This window comes from Myxocyprinus asiaticus, chromosome 41 (assembly GCF_019703515.2).
Source record: "Myxocyprinus asiaticus isolate MX2 ecotype Aquarium Trade chromosome 41, UBuf_Myxa_2, whole genome shotgun sequence".
NCBI classification, from domain to species: domain Eukaryota; kingdom Metazoa; phylum Chordata; class Actinopteri; order Cypriniformes; family Catostomidae; genus Myxocyprinus; species Myxocyprinus asiaticus.
In genome coordinates, this window is record NC_059384.1 from 21,559,613 (window position 1) to 21,573,946 (window position 14,334).

The 14,334-nt window shown below is 34.8% G+C and overlaps 1 protein-coding gene across 1 annotated transcript in view; it reads right to left on the minus strand.

Annotated features, from left to right (window-relative positions):
- LOC127432138 (transient receptor potential cation channel subfamily A member 1-like) overlaps positions 1 to 14,334 on the minus strand; it is a 47,609-nt gene continuing 33,275 nt past the window's right edge. Inside the window, exons 21-29 of the mRNA XM_051682975.1 lie at positions 10,214 to 10,367; positions 8,463 to 8,552; positions 7,967 to 8,136; positions 6,843 to 6,972; positions 6,553 to 6,735; positions 6,395 to 6,463; positions 4,199 to 4,294; positions 3,939 to 4,057; positions 1 to 1,077 (exon numbers count right to left, since the gene is read on the minus strand). Of these exons, the coding sequence (XP_051538935.1) occupies positions 885 to 1,077; positions 3,939 to 4,057; positions 4,199 to 4,294; positions 6,395 to 6,463; positions 6,553 to 6,735; positions 6,843 to 6,972; positions 7,967 to 8,136; positions 8,463 to 8,552; positions 10,214 to 10,367 (1,204 nt within the window). The 3' untranslated portion in view covers positions 1 to 884. The remainder of the gene's footprint in view (positions 1,078 to 3,938; positions 4,058 to 4,198; positions 4,295 to 6,394; positions 6,464 to 6,552; positions 6,736 to 6,842; positions 6,973 to 7,966; positions 8,137 to 8,462; positions 8,553 to 10,213; positions 10,368 to 14,334) is intronic.

The window sequence follows — 14,334 nt, forward strand, 5'->3', positions numbered from 1 at the left end:
GGGAATTTGGCCAAGATGTTGTGGTGGAGATATTAAAAAGTGAGTTGAAACAGACCCAAACAAACGAGGGTTACACACTTGTGCTACCCTTTGGCAGAACAACTTTAAATGTAGTATTTGATATGACAAAGCATCTCAGGGTTACTACATCTGGGCACAAGGCCAGAGGAAATTTACATAATTCTTCTATTCGGAGCACAGCTGGTGGACTGATCAGGGTGATAAATCTGTATAGGTGATGCTTCGCAGGTTGAAAGTGGTCTATGAGTCCACTTTAGGGGCTTGAAGTGCATTATACTGTAGTAATCATATTAACCCTGCACAATGCATTTCTCAAACCACATCTTATTTCACACCTGGAGCTATTCAGGATCCTCATTGCATATCAAAGCATTGCACTGGATCCTGTAAATGGTTTAAACTTGAGTGACATTATGAACATCCCTATAATTCAGAAATCATTCCAACAATTCTGTTTCTCTGTTCAGTACAAACCTTTTAATAGACTTGCTCACAATATATCTGTCAGTGTATCAGGTAGGTCACTTTCTAAATACATCACAAAAAGTCAATTAGAATAAAAAAAATGAACATAGTGGTCTGACGATCACACTACATATATAAACCACAATATATAACCACAATATATAAACCACACAGTTAACCACCAGATATGCATGCTAGAAACAATAATAATAATAATAATAAACACACACACACACACACACACACACACACACACAAAAAAAACACTAATGCTCTAAACTATGACATAAATATACCTAAAAAAAAAAAAAAAAAAAGTAATATCAGAAATGATGGCTGCAGGGAACATTGGATTCGTCCATTATGATGGCTACAGCATGATGTCATTGTATCTGATTTTACTTCCTTTTTGCAAGTGCTTGCATGAGAGGGACCCACTTTGACTTTTGGCATGAGGAGGGAATATGTCTTAGAGCTCTGGGGTTCTGTGGGCCATCACATTCATCAGCCTCAGACGTGATTTCCATCTTCTGGATGATCAGATTCAGCAAGTTATGCTGCTTATCAAGCACACTGGACATTTCTTTCAACCTACAGAGAAAAACAGATTGAACATGGCTCATACCATCTCCATAAGTCTAAGAAATTTATTGATGCTAAACACAGTCACTACGGGGCCTGGGTAGCTCAGCGGGTATTGACGCTGACTACCACCCCTGGAGTCACACGTTCGAATCCAGGGTGTGCTAAGTGAATCCAACCAGGTCTCCTATGCAACCAAATTGGCCTGGTTGCTTGGGAGGGTAGAGTCACATGGGGTAACCTCCTCGTGGTCTTGATTAGTGTTTCTCACTCTCAATGGGGCACGTGGTAATTTGTGCATAGAACGCGGAGAGTAGCATGAGCCTCCACATGCTGTGAGTCTCTGCGGTGACATGCACAACGAGCCACGTGATAAGATGCGTGGATTGACGGTCTCAGAAGCAGAGGCAACTGAGACTTGTCCTCCGTCACTCGGATTGAGGTGAGTAACCGCCCCACCACGAGGACCTACTAAATAATGGGATTTGGGCATTCCAAATTGGGAGAAAAGGGGATAAAAAACAAAAAAACAAAAAAACACAGTCACTAGAAAAAAACTAGAATTATTCTTATATATATATATATATATATATATATATATATATATATATATATATATATATATATATATATATATAAATTATGGTGAGTTAAATAAACACTAATACACATGGTCTACCCTACAGGCCTCTTCTCAGAAATTGCCAGTGCTATTTACACAGAGTGCACAAATATTAATTGATGCCACCACTACTGTATCTCTTCAAAGTTTCATTTGAATGATTGTGTTTGTTAAAAACTATGAAACTCTTAGCAGAACATTTCAAATATTACTTTGAAAATGATTTTAAATCAAATGTCAGAAATTAGCTTAAAAGGTAGTGTAGGAAAGCAAAGTATAGTTGATGGTGTATTTTAGCTAATGAACACTAGAGGCTGCTCTCCCACAAGTCTGCATGGTTTGTGGTGTTCAAATAAAGTATACCATCTTTTATTCTCACTCATCTGCATCCGCCAGATCCACCATTAGATACAACATAGAGTCCATAATTTGAAGCACACCACTAAAAACAAGCTCAGAATATTGTCTTAATTCTCAAATGATCCTTAAATGTACAGGGTACAAAGTCTCACAGGTTGCTTATCGCAAGGGCTAACCTCCCTTTTCAGTTGTGATGTGATGTGGAGAATGAAAATAAAGTCACGAGAGGCCGTCCATTACAGTGATCTTTATAAAACATGATTTCTATAAGTATGATAAAACATGTTCAATTAAGTGTTAAATGTATTATTAATCAGCAAACAATAAAAAAGAGAGCAATGGCTTCGTGTGCGGATCATCCAATGAGAATTTACAGCTGGAATCCTTTTTTATAAATAGATTTTGACAAATCCCCCTATATAGTTCACAGGGTTTTGACTATGCTCACTTTTGAAATCAGACCCATAATTTTGCTCAGGGTGGTGTTCCTGAGTAAACATTTGCCAAAAAAAAAGTATTTTGTGGTGAAGTAAATATATCAGATAAGTTTAAGAAGTTTCTACATTGAATAAGTTAGTTTAAGCATGCACTTGAAAATATTAAGTCAATTCTACATTTGTACTCAATTCAAACATGTAAAAATGAATGCTCTAGCTAATAAGTAAATATTATTTATGATTGTCTGTCTTTATGTGTCATCATGTATCAATCCCAAAGTAGAAAACCTTGTCATATTTATTTGCTTATTTGAGTAAATTTCACAGGTAAATAAAATAAGTACATTTTACTTACTGTAACTTTTCAAAGATTGTGTTCCCAGCATGCACCGGGCGTGAATAATTAATGAGCTTGCATGGTTTCACTGTTTGCAAGTTAAATAACACCATTTTTATTTATTTTATTTATTTTTATCTTTCTCCCCAATTTGGAATGCCCAATTCCCAATGCGCTCTAAGTCCTTGTGGTGGCGTAGTGACTTGCCTCAATCCGGGTGGCGGAGGACGAATCTCAGTTGCCTCCGCGTCTGAACCGTCAATCCGCGCATCTTATCACGTGGCTTGTTGAGCGCTTTACCGCTGAGACATAGCGCATGTGTAGGCCCACGCTTCTCTGAGGCATCCATGCACAACTCACCATGCGCCCCACCGAGAGCGAGAACCACATTATAGCGACCACAAGGAGGTTACCCCATGTGACTCTACCCTCCCTAGCAACCGTGCCAATTTGGTTGCTTAGGAGACCTGGCTGGAGTCACTCAGCACGCCCTGGATTCAGAATTGTGACTCCAGGGGTGGTGGTCAGCGTCAATACTCGCTGAGCTACCCAGGCCCCACCATTTTTATTGCTGATTTTTTGTTATGTTTGGTAACTTCTTGTTTTGTGAAGTCTCAAGTCAAAATTACCCATTTATGATCAAAACAAATTAATTGTTGATTGTTACAGTCATTGTGTTTTGTGCACCAAGTGTTGAAGTCTGCTTGGCAGCTCAGAATTGTATTTCTGTCACCAGTAATGCAAGGGGATGTTGTCAGTTAGACCACATAGCATGCATTAGCTTCCCTGTGGAAGGTTTGTGTGTGTTATGTGGTACTGTACGAGACTAAATATGTTAGAAAATCATTAAAAAGCTAGTATGTATTTAAAAGCAAGGCTTAAATCAGTGCTACATTACTTGAGTAAAATGTACAAACAAAGACTGAGTAACATTTTCTTGAAACAGTGTATTGAAAACTAAATTTGACTTGAGAATGTATAATTTAAGCCACCAAGAATTGTTTGTGTCCTATACTTGAAAATATGGTCCATTAAATTTACTAGCAATTTCTGCATGGAAGTCAACCCCACTCTAAGTAAACCCAAAGCAGTGGTGGTATTACAGAAGGATCACCTGTTCTTCTGTTTGTGCAGTTCCCTCTCCAGAGGTCCACCCTGGCGTGAGCAGAGGTTCAAACGGGTGCGAACTGTATTTTGGATTTCACCATCGATACAGACCTGCATCAGCACCTTCTGTATAACAAATCATCGTCATCATTTAAACAATTTAAATATTCATTTAAATTTCACCTGAATTAATTGAGAAGCATTAATTTACTAACAGCAGGGAGAAGTTCATGTGTGACCAGAGTATGTGTTTTTTCTTAGACAAACCTTGCATTTATTTGGATAGACAGTGATAGTGGGTTTGTCCACTCGTATTAGAAACCAGTATGGCAGCTTTTCTTCAAGGGTAGTGTGAAGCTCTATCTGTATTGGAGAGCTTTTTCATTAATGTATTGTACTATACAGAATCCAACACAATATGTTTATGTTCAGCAGTTCTTATTAAAGTGATTTCTTTTTATTTCACCCTGTTACTTATACTTGTATTTTCATATTATATTTAAAGACCCCATGAAATGCCCTGATGAGCTCAGTTTTCTTTCCCTTGTTTTAAACACCAGTATTTTTCTTTCATTTTCCCAGAGTGGAAAGAATGTAAACTTCAAATGTGTATACAGTAGGGAAACCCTTAGATGACAGGGTGGGATTTTTTTCTGAAATAGTTTTGCGTTCCCTCACAGTAAATGTAACATAGTTTTACTACAGTAATCATATTTTAACCATGATATTCATAGTAAAACCATTGCAATAATACGGGTGGGGGGGGGGGGGGGTTTATGGTAATGAAAATAATAATGTTGTGATTATTATGGTTTTACTGTACAAATACCATAGTTTAACTGTGGTTCTACTATAGTAATATTGGAGACTGTAGTAACCATAGTTTATGGTGGAAATAATTTTGGTAACACTTTCTATGAAGCCCATATTTATAATGCATTCTAAAGGCATTATACTACATTTGTAATGCCTCATAATACACCTTATAATAAATTATAACTTCTCATAAATAATTATAACTATAGTTATAATACATTATTATACTTTAGAATATAATGCATTATAACACAAGCAACATCCAATTATAACGCAACAGAAGTTAATTAAGTTAATGGTGCTGTATAGTGTAAACAGTCAAATGGCTTTATGACGTGATCATATTATAAGTGGTCTTTGCCTGCTTCAAGTAAAGTTACAAAAGCAATATATTCTTATAAACAGCCATAACATAAACTTGTAACATACATTACATTACAAGTCAAACTTATATAATGGAAGTTATTTATAAAATAAGTCTCCAAATATGATGCACAAACATTAAAGTTTACTGAATAGAGTCCAGCATAGAATCAGTTAGATTTTTTTATTCTTGGCTACATGTGTGATCTATATATATATATATATATATATATATATATATATATATATATATATATATATATATATATATATATAAAATTATTATTATTTATTTATTTATTTATTTATTTTCTTTCAAGAGAGAGTTTCTGATATATTTTAACCTTGTTGCTTTACAAGTTTTTTTCGTAATATCTCAAAATGTATATTGAATGTGTGTTATTTTGTATTTTATGCATGTGCAATGTATATAACTTCCATCATGACTTGTAATGTCTTATAACCACTTAAAAATATCTTGTGGATGACATTGCTTTTGTCACTTTACTTAAAGCATACATACTGTAAATATTACAAATATATATTACATTATAACTTCTGCAGATAAAATTAAATGTTGCTTGTGTTATAATGCATTATAAACTACGGTATAAATAAGAATAGGTCATTATTATAATGTATTATAATTGTGGTTACAATTATTTATGAGAAGTTATAACATATTATAAAGTGTATTATGAGACATTACTAATGCATTATAATGCCTTTACAATGCATTATAAATATGGGCTTCAGAGAAAGTGTTACCATAATTTTTTTTATATAATAATAACCATGACTGTTGCAGGCTAATCCTGTTTTGCTTTTAGGCGGAAACCATGGTTTTACTATGTAATATTGTAGTAACTATGAAAGTAAGTAACCATGTATTTTTGGTAGAAACCATGGTTTTAATACAGTATACTGTATCCATACAGTAACCGTAACTTATTGTGAGGAATGCAAAACCATTGCGAGGGCACACAAAGCTTATTGCGAGGGAAAGCAAAACTATTTCAGAAATAAAAAAAATTCCACCCTGCCCTCCAAGGAGTTCTGTAATACAGTACACTACAGTATATCTTCTAAAAGCTACTTTTGTCAGCTTTTAAAAGTACACTATATCATATGGCTTCAATTCTAACAGACATGGTCTAAAAGCCCCAAACCTCCAATTTGGATTTCAAGGGGTCAATAAATCTTAGGGTGTCAGAAAATAATTTAGTAATTGCTCAAAATATACGCCAATTAATTACAGGTGTATATTTAAAGCAATTGCCTTACCTGCATGGCTATCCTCTTCAACTCTGCGTTTCTCTGTACCTCTGCAATGTCTCCTACAGCCAAACCAATCTGCAACATGATTGAGACAAATAAGCTTAATACTTTCCATCAAATTGCAGCTATCATTAACAATAATAGCTGGTTTCCAATGTGCCTACCATTAGGTTCATCAGAAGGATGGGCATGAGGAGAACAAAAAGCACAAACATAAAATAGGTGATCCCAGGAAACGCCATCTTCCCATTCTCAAAAGCATCTAGAAATGTGCTCTGGTAGTTCAGCTCTCCCACCGTCATTACAAAAGTCTGGGCCAGTGAAAGGCTGATTGAGCTGAACTCATTCTGTTGATAGAAACAACCAGTAAGCATCATTATCACACCGCAAAGATTTGCCAAGACTTGATGTGTCTGTCATGCGTGGTTGATATGATCTCTCTTTTTGGACATACTCGGTGAAGCATCAATGCGTAGAAGGACAATCCGAATGCCAGCAAGAGGAAGACAAAGAGAACCATGGTGCACACCAGTGTTCTAATGATTCCTCCAAACATTACCACGTAAATTCCAATTCGCTCAAACCTGGGAAGTAAAGAGGGCATATAAGTGATGTTTAATATTTTAATATTATTATATATTTTTTTGTCATTATATTGATGTTTCCTTCATTGTGAAACACTGTGGACAATGTTAAACCAGTAACTATAGTAGCTAGTACCAAATGAGAGAATTCAATCAAGGCAATTTGTAAATGGGTAGTTGACGCAACATGTCCATGAACATTTTTGTAATCAATATCAAAGTTTTAGGTTAATATATATATATATATATATATATATATATATATATATATATATATATATATATGAATGTATAAAGGATGATCATACTGTGAATTTGGCGACAGGAGGTCAAAATTGTTCTATGCTTAGCTAAATTTGACTCACTGCCCCCAAGTGGCTGAAGCTGGAAGTGTTGTTAACCACTTTCCGAATGAAATGTCCACAGGGTGGCACGAGTTGTATTTTTGGTTGTAAATTATGTAATACAGTCAACAGGAATGCTTATTTTTTAACTCTACCCCGTAACCCAAAACCCCAAACCTAAACCTTACTGTCAGTGGAGTAAAAATGTAATAGCGCTCACCTTTGTTTATGTGAATGCAATTCACAGAGAAAAGTAAACACATTTGAATTTATGCAAAAATGTCTAATGGTGATGCCACGGTAATTCAGCCAAATGGGGTTAATTTCAAGGTACATGAATACTCAACAGCAGCATGTCGATTCCTGATTGATCATGTTGCTATATTTTAGGTGCTGTGACTTGTAAACATTTCATTTCATTTTTTTATAACTGCATGCGTAATACATACAGTATTTAGCAAAATGTTGTTTAAATTAGTTACTATATCCCCAAATAAATTTTTGTCCTTTGTTCAAGAGAGAAATAAATTAGTATTTGGTCACTGAGAGATATGTTTTTATAATGAAATTAATTTGGGTTACATAAAAGTGTTTATAGCATAGTTTTATATAAAAATTATATTGCAAACCCTAAAGGCTGATAAATGTACCTCTGGAAGTAAAGCAGGAAGCTGACCCATGATGTCAGAATGGCCACAGCTCCAGCCTCCCATTGCCATGTAGTGTCTATACCGAACCACATGGGAATGACAAAGAGCAAAGAGCTAATGGCTGAAGTCCAGTCAGCTGGGTTAGAGTAGTCCGTGAAGTAATTTATTCGCTGTGGAATGTGAAAGACAACAGGGGTTAAATAAAGTCACCTTAAGGTTGAAAACACAGTGCAATTTGAATACCCTATCCAGAGGTAAAAACCATGGAACAATGCATGCAAAATTGAGTGGTATTTTGAAAGGTAAATTATCTGGCTGGGAGCACTGTCTATTTATTATAAAGGAATTCCCAATGCTCAACTGCATGTATATTAACTGCATGTATATTATGTCATTTATAATTTGTGGTGGCTTTATTGCCCTCTACTGAGTGACTCTGTAGTATGAGAGGTATTTATAGTGAAAGTATCATCCGTATTGATGACATGGCCATTACCTGCTGAGCCAACTGCACCAGCTCTTTGCAAATGGCATACACATTCATGACAAGCACCATGATTATAGAGACTGAGATAAGACATTTTTGCTGGAGGCAGGGAAAGAGAGAAAGGGAGAAAGAGAGTTATTATGATATCACCAAGTTAATCACAGCCAAAATTTACATAATAAGTGTGTCACTTTGCACACATAAGCCAACTTGTCTATTATCGCAAATTGAAAATGGTCTGCTTTGGTGTGCATCTGTTCCACAATAATTGCTAATATTAATGCCAAAACTAACAATACAAAAAATATGTTGTTAATTAGTGATTTTGTCTGGTTTTCCAGTAAATATTAAAAAAAAAAAAATCAGTAAAACAAAACAAAATTTACTTTATAAAAGGACTTTATTTTATGGTAACACTTCACAATAAGGTTACATTCATTAACATTAGTTAATGCATTAGGTATCATGAACTAACAATGAACAATATATTGTTTACAGCCTTAATCTTTGTTAATTTTAGTTAATAAAAAAAAATATATCATTGTTCATTGTTAGGTCATGCTAGTTCATAGTGCATTAATTAATGCTAACATACAGTATACAACTTTTGATTTTAAAAATGTAATACTATATGTTGAATTTAATATTAACCAAGATTAATAAATGCTTTAAAAGTATTGTTTATTGTTAGATCATGTTAATGAATGTTAACAATATTGATCCAAAGGGTTACATAATTATTTTTTTTTACCCCATTGGCATTGTTTTAAACATTAAAACCTCACAAAATTATGTTCATTTATGCTTTAAAAAACATGGCCAATGGGGTAAGAAAAAACAAATATAATTTAAGATATATTCTCTACAAAAAAACAAGTCTTAAAATCTCATGCAATTTTGCTCAAGTACCTTTGTTCTGTACGAATGTTTATACATTTTTATACTGGAAAACAAGACAAAAATGCTGATTAAGGAAATTATTTGTTGCAGCAAGTATTGCATGCCATTGCTTAAAGATAAATCGTAATATGCATACTTTATTAGCTATACTTCAGTTTATGGGCTTAATAACCTTGAAATTGATGAATAACTATAAAGCTGATGAATGCCATTCCATCAAAATGACACTTACTAAATTAAGTAATATGACAGGTAAAAGGTTATAACCAAGAGAATGCAAATGGAAGAGTGATTATAAATGTGATGGTAAATAATAGCATGTATAATTAGCTTGTCAAAGCATAACAGATTAGGCCCACATGGAAACAAGAACCATGGGTTATTCTGACCCACCACATAGTGACTAATAAGACCTGAGATGGATAATGGCAAAAAAGATGACATCATCTGTGTTCTTTAAGTAACACCAATCCCTCTCATGTGTTATGACACCGTTGAAGTGTAGTACCACATTTAGAAGACAGCTGTTGGGTAAACTGTCAGATACGCATACAATAATCAAAATTCAAAAAGGGCAATGCAATTTTTCTCACTGTTCCTTTCTTTTTTTTTGCATTTACTATGACATGGTGTGACATTGAAAAGTATTTCAGATTAGTCTTATTGTCATCTTAATTCAACTACACTATTGTCTTTCTCCATTTTCTACTCTACTTGTCACTGATAAGCATCTCCAACTATCATTTGTTCCACACACCAGAAATCAGTATCTGCATTGTATTCACTCAAAGTCTATTGTGCTCTTTCAACACATCTCTTCCCTACAACACTCCAGAGAGTTTTGAATAGAGGCTGTCTACCTCTCTGAAAGATACTGGCACCATGATGACAGATGTGCCATTGGTGAAAAAGTCCTGGCTCGGTCTCAGACTGAGGATAAGGTATGTGAGGGGCAACAAGCCAAGCAGGTAGACAGCCAGGTTGAGCAAATGAACCTTGCTTCCATACGCTTTCCTGTCAGAGTAAAATGGAACAGAAGCAAGATATTCAGTGGTGTGTTTTCCGATGTTTCTTCAATATGGGCACATTTGGCCCAGTGGAGTGTACGAAAATGAACTTTATTAAAACATTATTTGCACACTCTCAGTTTATTTAATTTGTTGGCTAACAATGTCTAACAATTTTGTGATGGAAATGATGCCACAACTGAACGAGAGCTGCAATTTGTGTTCAAATTGATAAAATGTATTTTCAAACCATACATATTGATAATGAACGAGCGGGTTCACCCCTGTCTCTTCTGCCTATTGATGAGTTGAATACATTCACCAACAATCATTGTAATCAAAAAGTAATCAAAGCATTTTTTTTTTAATCATGTGCATTTATTCAGGTTATGTTATAATTTATGAATGGTATAGGTCATTCGTGTATTTGTCCCCTGAGGAGTGACTGAGGGTCTGATTTATTTCAGGAATGCAGGAAACAGTCCTTACTCATTTAGCCCGGCTCCCAGAGAACAGATATACATATTGTAATCATTGATCAAAATTAAGCAAGAGATTTATTGTATTTAAATTTTTGGTAAAAAGAAACCTTCTGTACCCTTTCACCTAGAAATATTCAGGCCCTAAATGTGTGTACAGTATGTGCAAGCTGTGAGTCTTATCAATGTTTTGTTCTAGACGAAAAACAAAACATTCAGCCTGGGTCTCGATGATATTCAGCATTAAGATACAGTCTCTTCTTTCTCTTAAGATACAGTATTTTCTTTTTCTTTCTTTGTATTTCTCAATCTCTCCTATAGTCTATTCTCTACTATTGTCTTTATCTAAATCGATTACAGGAATTGTTGGAGTGATGGAGCCAGGTGATCGGGTGAAATGTTCAGTCACCCTCTGGCCCCAGGTCTAAAAGAGTCCTTTTCAATTTACGATTACATTTGACTCTGAATTGTGGACCAACTGAAACTTCTTGGTTCCACCTAATCAGTGTTATGTTTCTAAATAACAACTTTTGCATAGATCAGCAGTTTACCATGTTTGAATAGTTTCCAAAAATATCTGTATGGTTAACCTATCAGAATCCTGTAAACCTGTAAAGATGACGTCAACTCATTTGCATATGCCTATAATTATGGTTGTTTCTGTAATCCAAGTGAGTTCAAGGTTAGATCCTTAACTCATTTTCTGTTTCTGTCTTTACCTTTGGAAATGTGGAGAACTTTGTCTTCAGTAAACTCTCTCTCTATTTATTGAAACTTCAACTTTGACTCCTGGTCTTCATTGTTCAAACTGGTCTCATTACTGGGTATAGCTTAAAACTTTACAACAAGTTTATATTCATCAACATTAGTTAATGCATTAAGAGGGGCCTGGGTAGCTCAGCGAGTATTGACGCTGACTACCACCCCTGGAATCGCAAGTTCGAATCCAGGGCGTGCTGAGTGACTCCAGCCAGGTCTCTTAAGCAACCAAATTGGCCCGGTTGCTAGGGAGGGTAGAGTCATATGGGTTAACCTCCTCGCATGGTGAATCCTGCGTGGATCGCGGAGAACAATGTGAAGCCTCCACACGCGCTACGTCTCCGCGGTAATGCGCTCAACAAGACGCGCTCGATAAGATGCATGGATTGACTGTCTCAGATGTGGAGGCAACTGAGATTCGTCCTCCACCACCCGGATTGAGGCGAGTCACTACGCCACCACAAGGACTTAGAGGGCATTGGGAACTGGAGTGGTGGTGGTGTAGTGGACTAAAGCACTGAACTAGTAAGCAGAAGGTTGTTGGTTCAATCCCCACAGCCACCACCATTGTGTCCTTGAGCAAGGCACTTAACTCCAGGTTGCTGCAGGGGGATTGTCCCTGTAATCAGATGAACAGCAACCAAGATGAATACATGCCATAAAAGTATTGTTCATTGTTAGTTCATTTTAACTATTGTGTTTACTGATGTTAACAAAACATTTTTGTATTATTATTATTAAAATGGTTTATTATTTCAGAATTTGTTTAGATTGTCATAGTTGTTAAATTTGTTACAATTCATGTTTTTTTATGATGAAATTTCATATTTTAAGATTGAAAGTCTGGGAAAAGGTTGAAACAATACAATCTCTTTATAAAAGCTTTGAAAAAAAGCCAAATGAAATGGTTAAGGCATGGCAAAAAGTTTCCAAGACAGTTTTAATGTGACCTTCATATAACAAAAAGAAAAAGGTAATACTTTACAATAAGGTTCCATTTGTTAACATTAGTTAACAGCATTAGATAAAATGAACCAGCAATTAACAAAACTTTTACTGCATTTATTAATCTTAGTTAATGTTCATTTTAACATATAGTATTAAATTAAAATCAAAAGTTGTATTAGTTAACATTAGTTAATGCACAATGAACTAACATGAACTAACAATAGACAATTGTATTTTTATTAACTAAGATTAACTAAGATTAATAAATGATGTAAAAAATATATTGTTCATTGTTTGTTCGTGATACCTAATACATTAATTTAGGCGTGAGGCCACATAAGGGCCAGAGTGGCACTAGTCCACCCAGATTGACTGCTGGTCCACCCAATCAAAACTGCAGGAATATACTAACAGTTTGCAAATAAAAAGAAACTGCTTTTTGTCGAATGCAAAATAGCTCACATGCAAGATAATCAAATTCCTGTTAAGAATATAGTTAGAAAAATGTGTTTTTATTTAAAATGAAAAGTTTGATATGATTATGGGGAACTGAAATAGGCTGCGGTGTGCTTCTCACTGAGTCGCTCATGTTCTCTGCACTGCGTAGCGCTACAGTTATGCCGTAAGCAGATCCGCTTAGCACAAGATAATTTATCCACGCTTTGCCTCACTTCATTTTTTATTATTATTATTATAATTTTACATGGGAGTGTGGTAGGTGTTTCTGTAGTTGACATGGCAGGGTACTGTAGGTGGCTCACACAGACCCAAAACTTAGAGTGAAGTATTAATACTGTATATTACAGTAAGTATGATATAATTATTGTATTAATATATACGTATTATTTACTTTTAATATTTGTAGTATTTTAAAGATTCAAGTATTTCAAAAAAATTGCAAAATTTCGCAAAATTAGCTGCAAAAATAAAGAGCATCTTGTGGAGCACTTGCTTCTGTTTCACACATAACAATAAAAGACTGAGCACAAACTGGTCCTGAATAAATTATTTAATCACTTACAATAATGGCAATTGTTCATGTGCACAATTTTTCTTTTTACTCTGTGCTTGTGCATTGTGGGATTTAAATGTATCCAAGTGGCTCGAGTGTTTTGACTATGTTCACCAAAATTCCTTCAGATCCGTTTAATGATTCAGTGACCATTTCTGGTGATGCCAGAAGGTGGTGACAAATGAGTGTCTTGTGTGAAATTAGTTAGTCACTGAATCATCAATCAAAAGAAAATTTTAATACTTTAAAATTACATTAATTTGTATGTCTACAGACCTACAAAGAGACTTTAGTAGAGGTTTTAAGCATTACAAGAACAAAGCAAATCTATGATTTCCCTACAGTTTGTGAGCTGCTGAGCATGACATTTATCAAAAGACAACAATAATAGTCTTATAGAAATTATAATGAGTTTCAAAAACGTCTGTACGTTTTCATGCATAAAATATTGTCTACTTATGTATTCCATTCAGTAAAATGCCTAAGTGTTCTAAGAACACAGCAGATCTGTCTTTTTTCCTACAGTTTGTCAACTGCACACCAACACAGAGGTAAAAAAAGAGGAGCTGATATTAAAAATAGCTTTACATATTTAACACAGATCGAGTAATCTGCTTAAATTGGCAAAAAGAACTGATCAAACTATTACCTCACAAACATAATGTAAAAAGCGTAACTTAATTAAGACTCATGCGCTGATATAAACTTCACTTACAATGTGTGCTTTAAAAAAGGATTGTCCTTTGTTTTTTTTTTCTGTAGTACATTTCAAATAA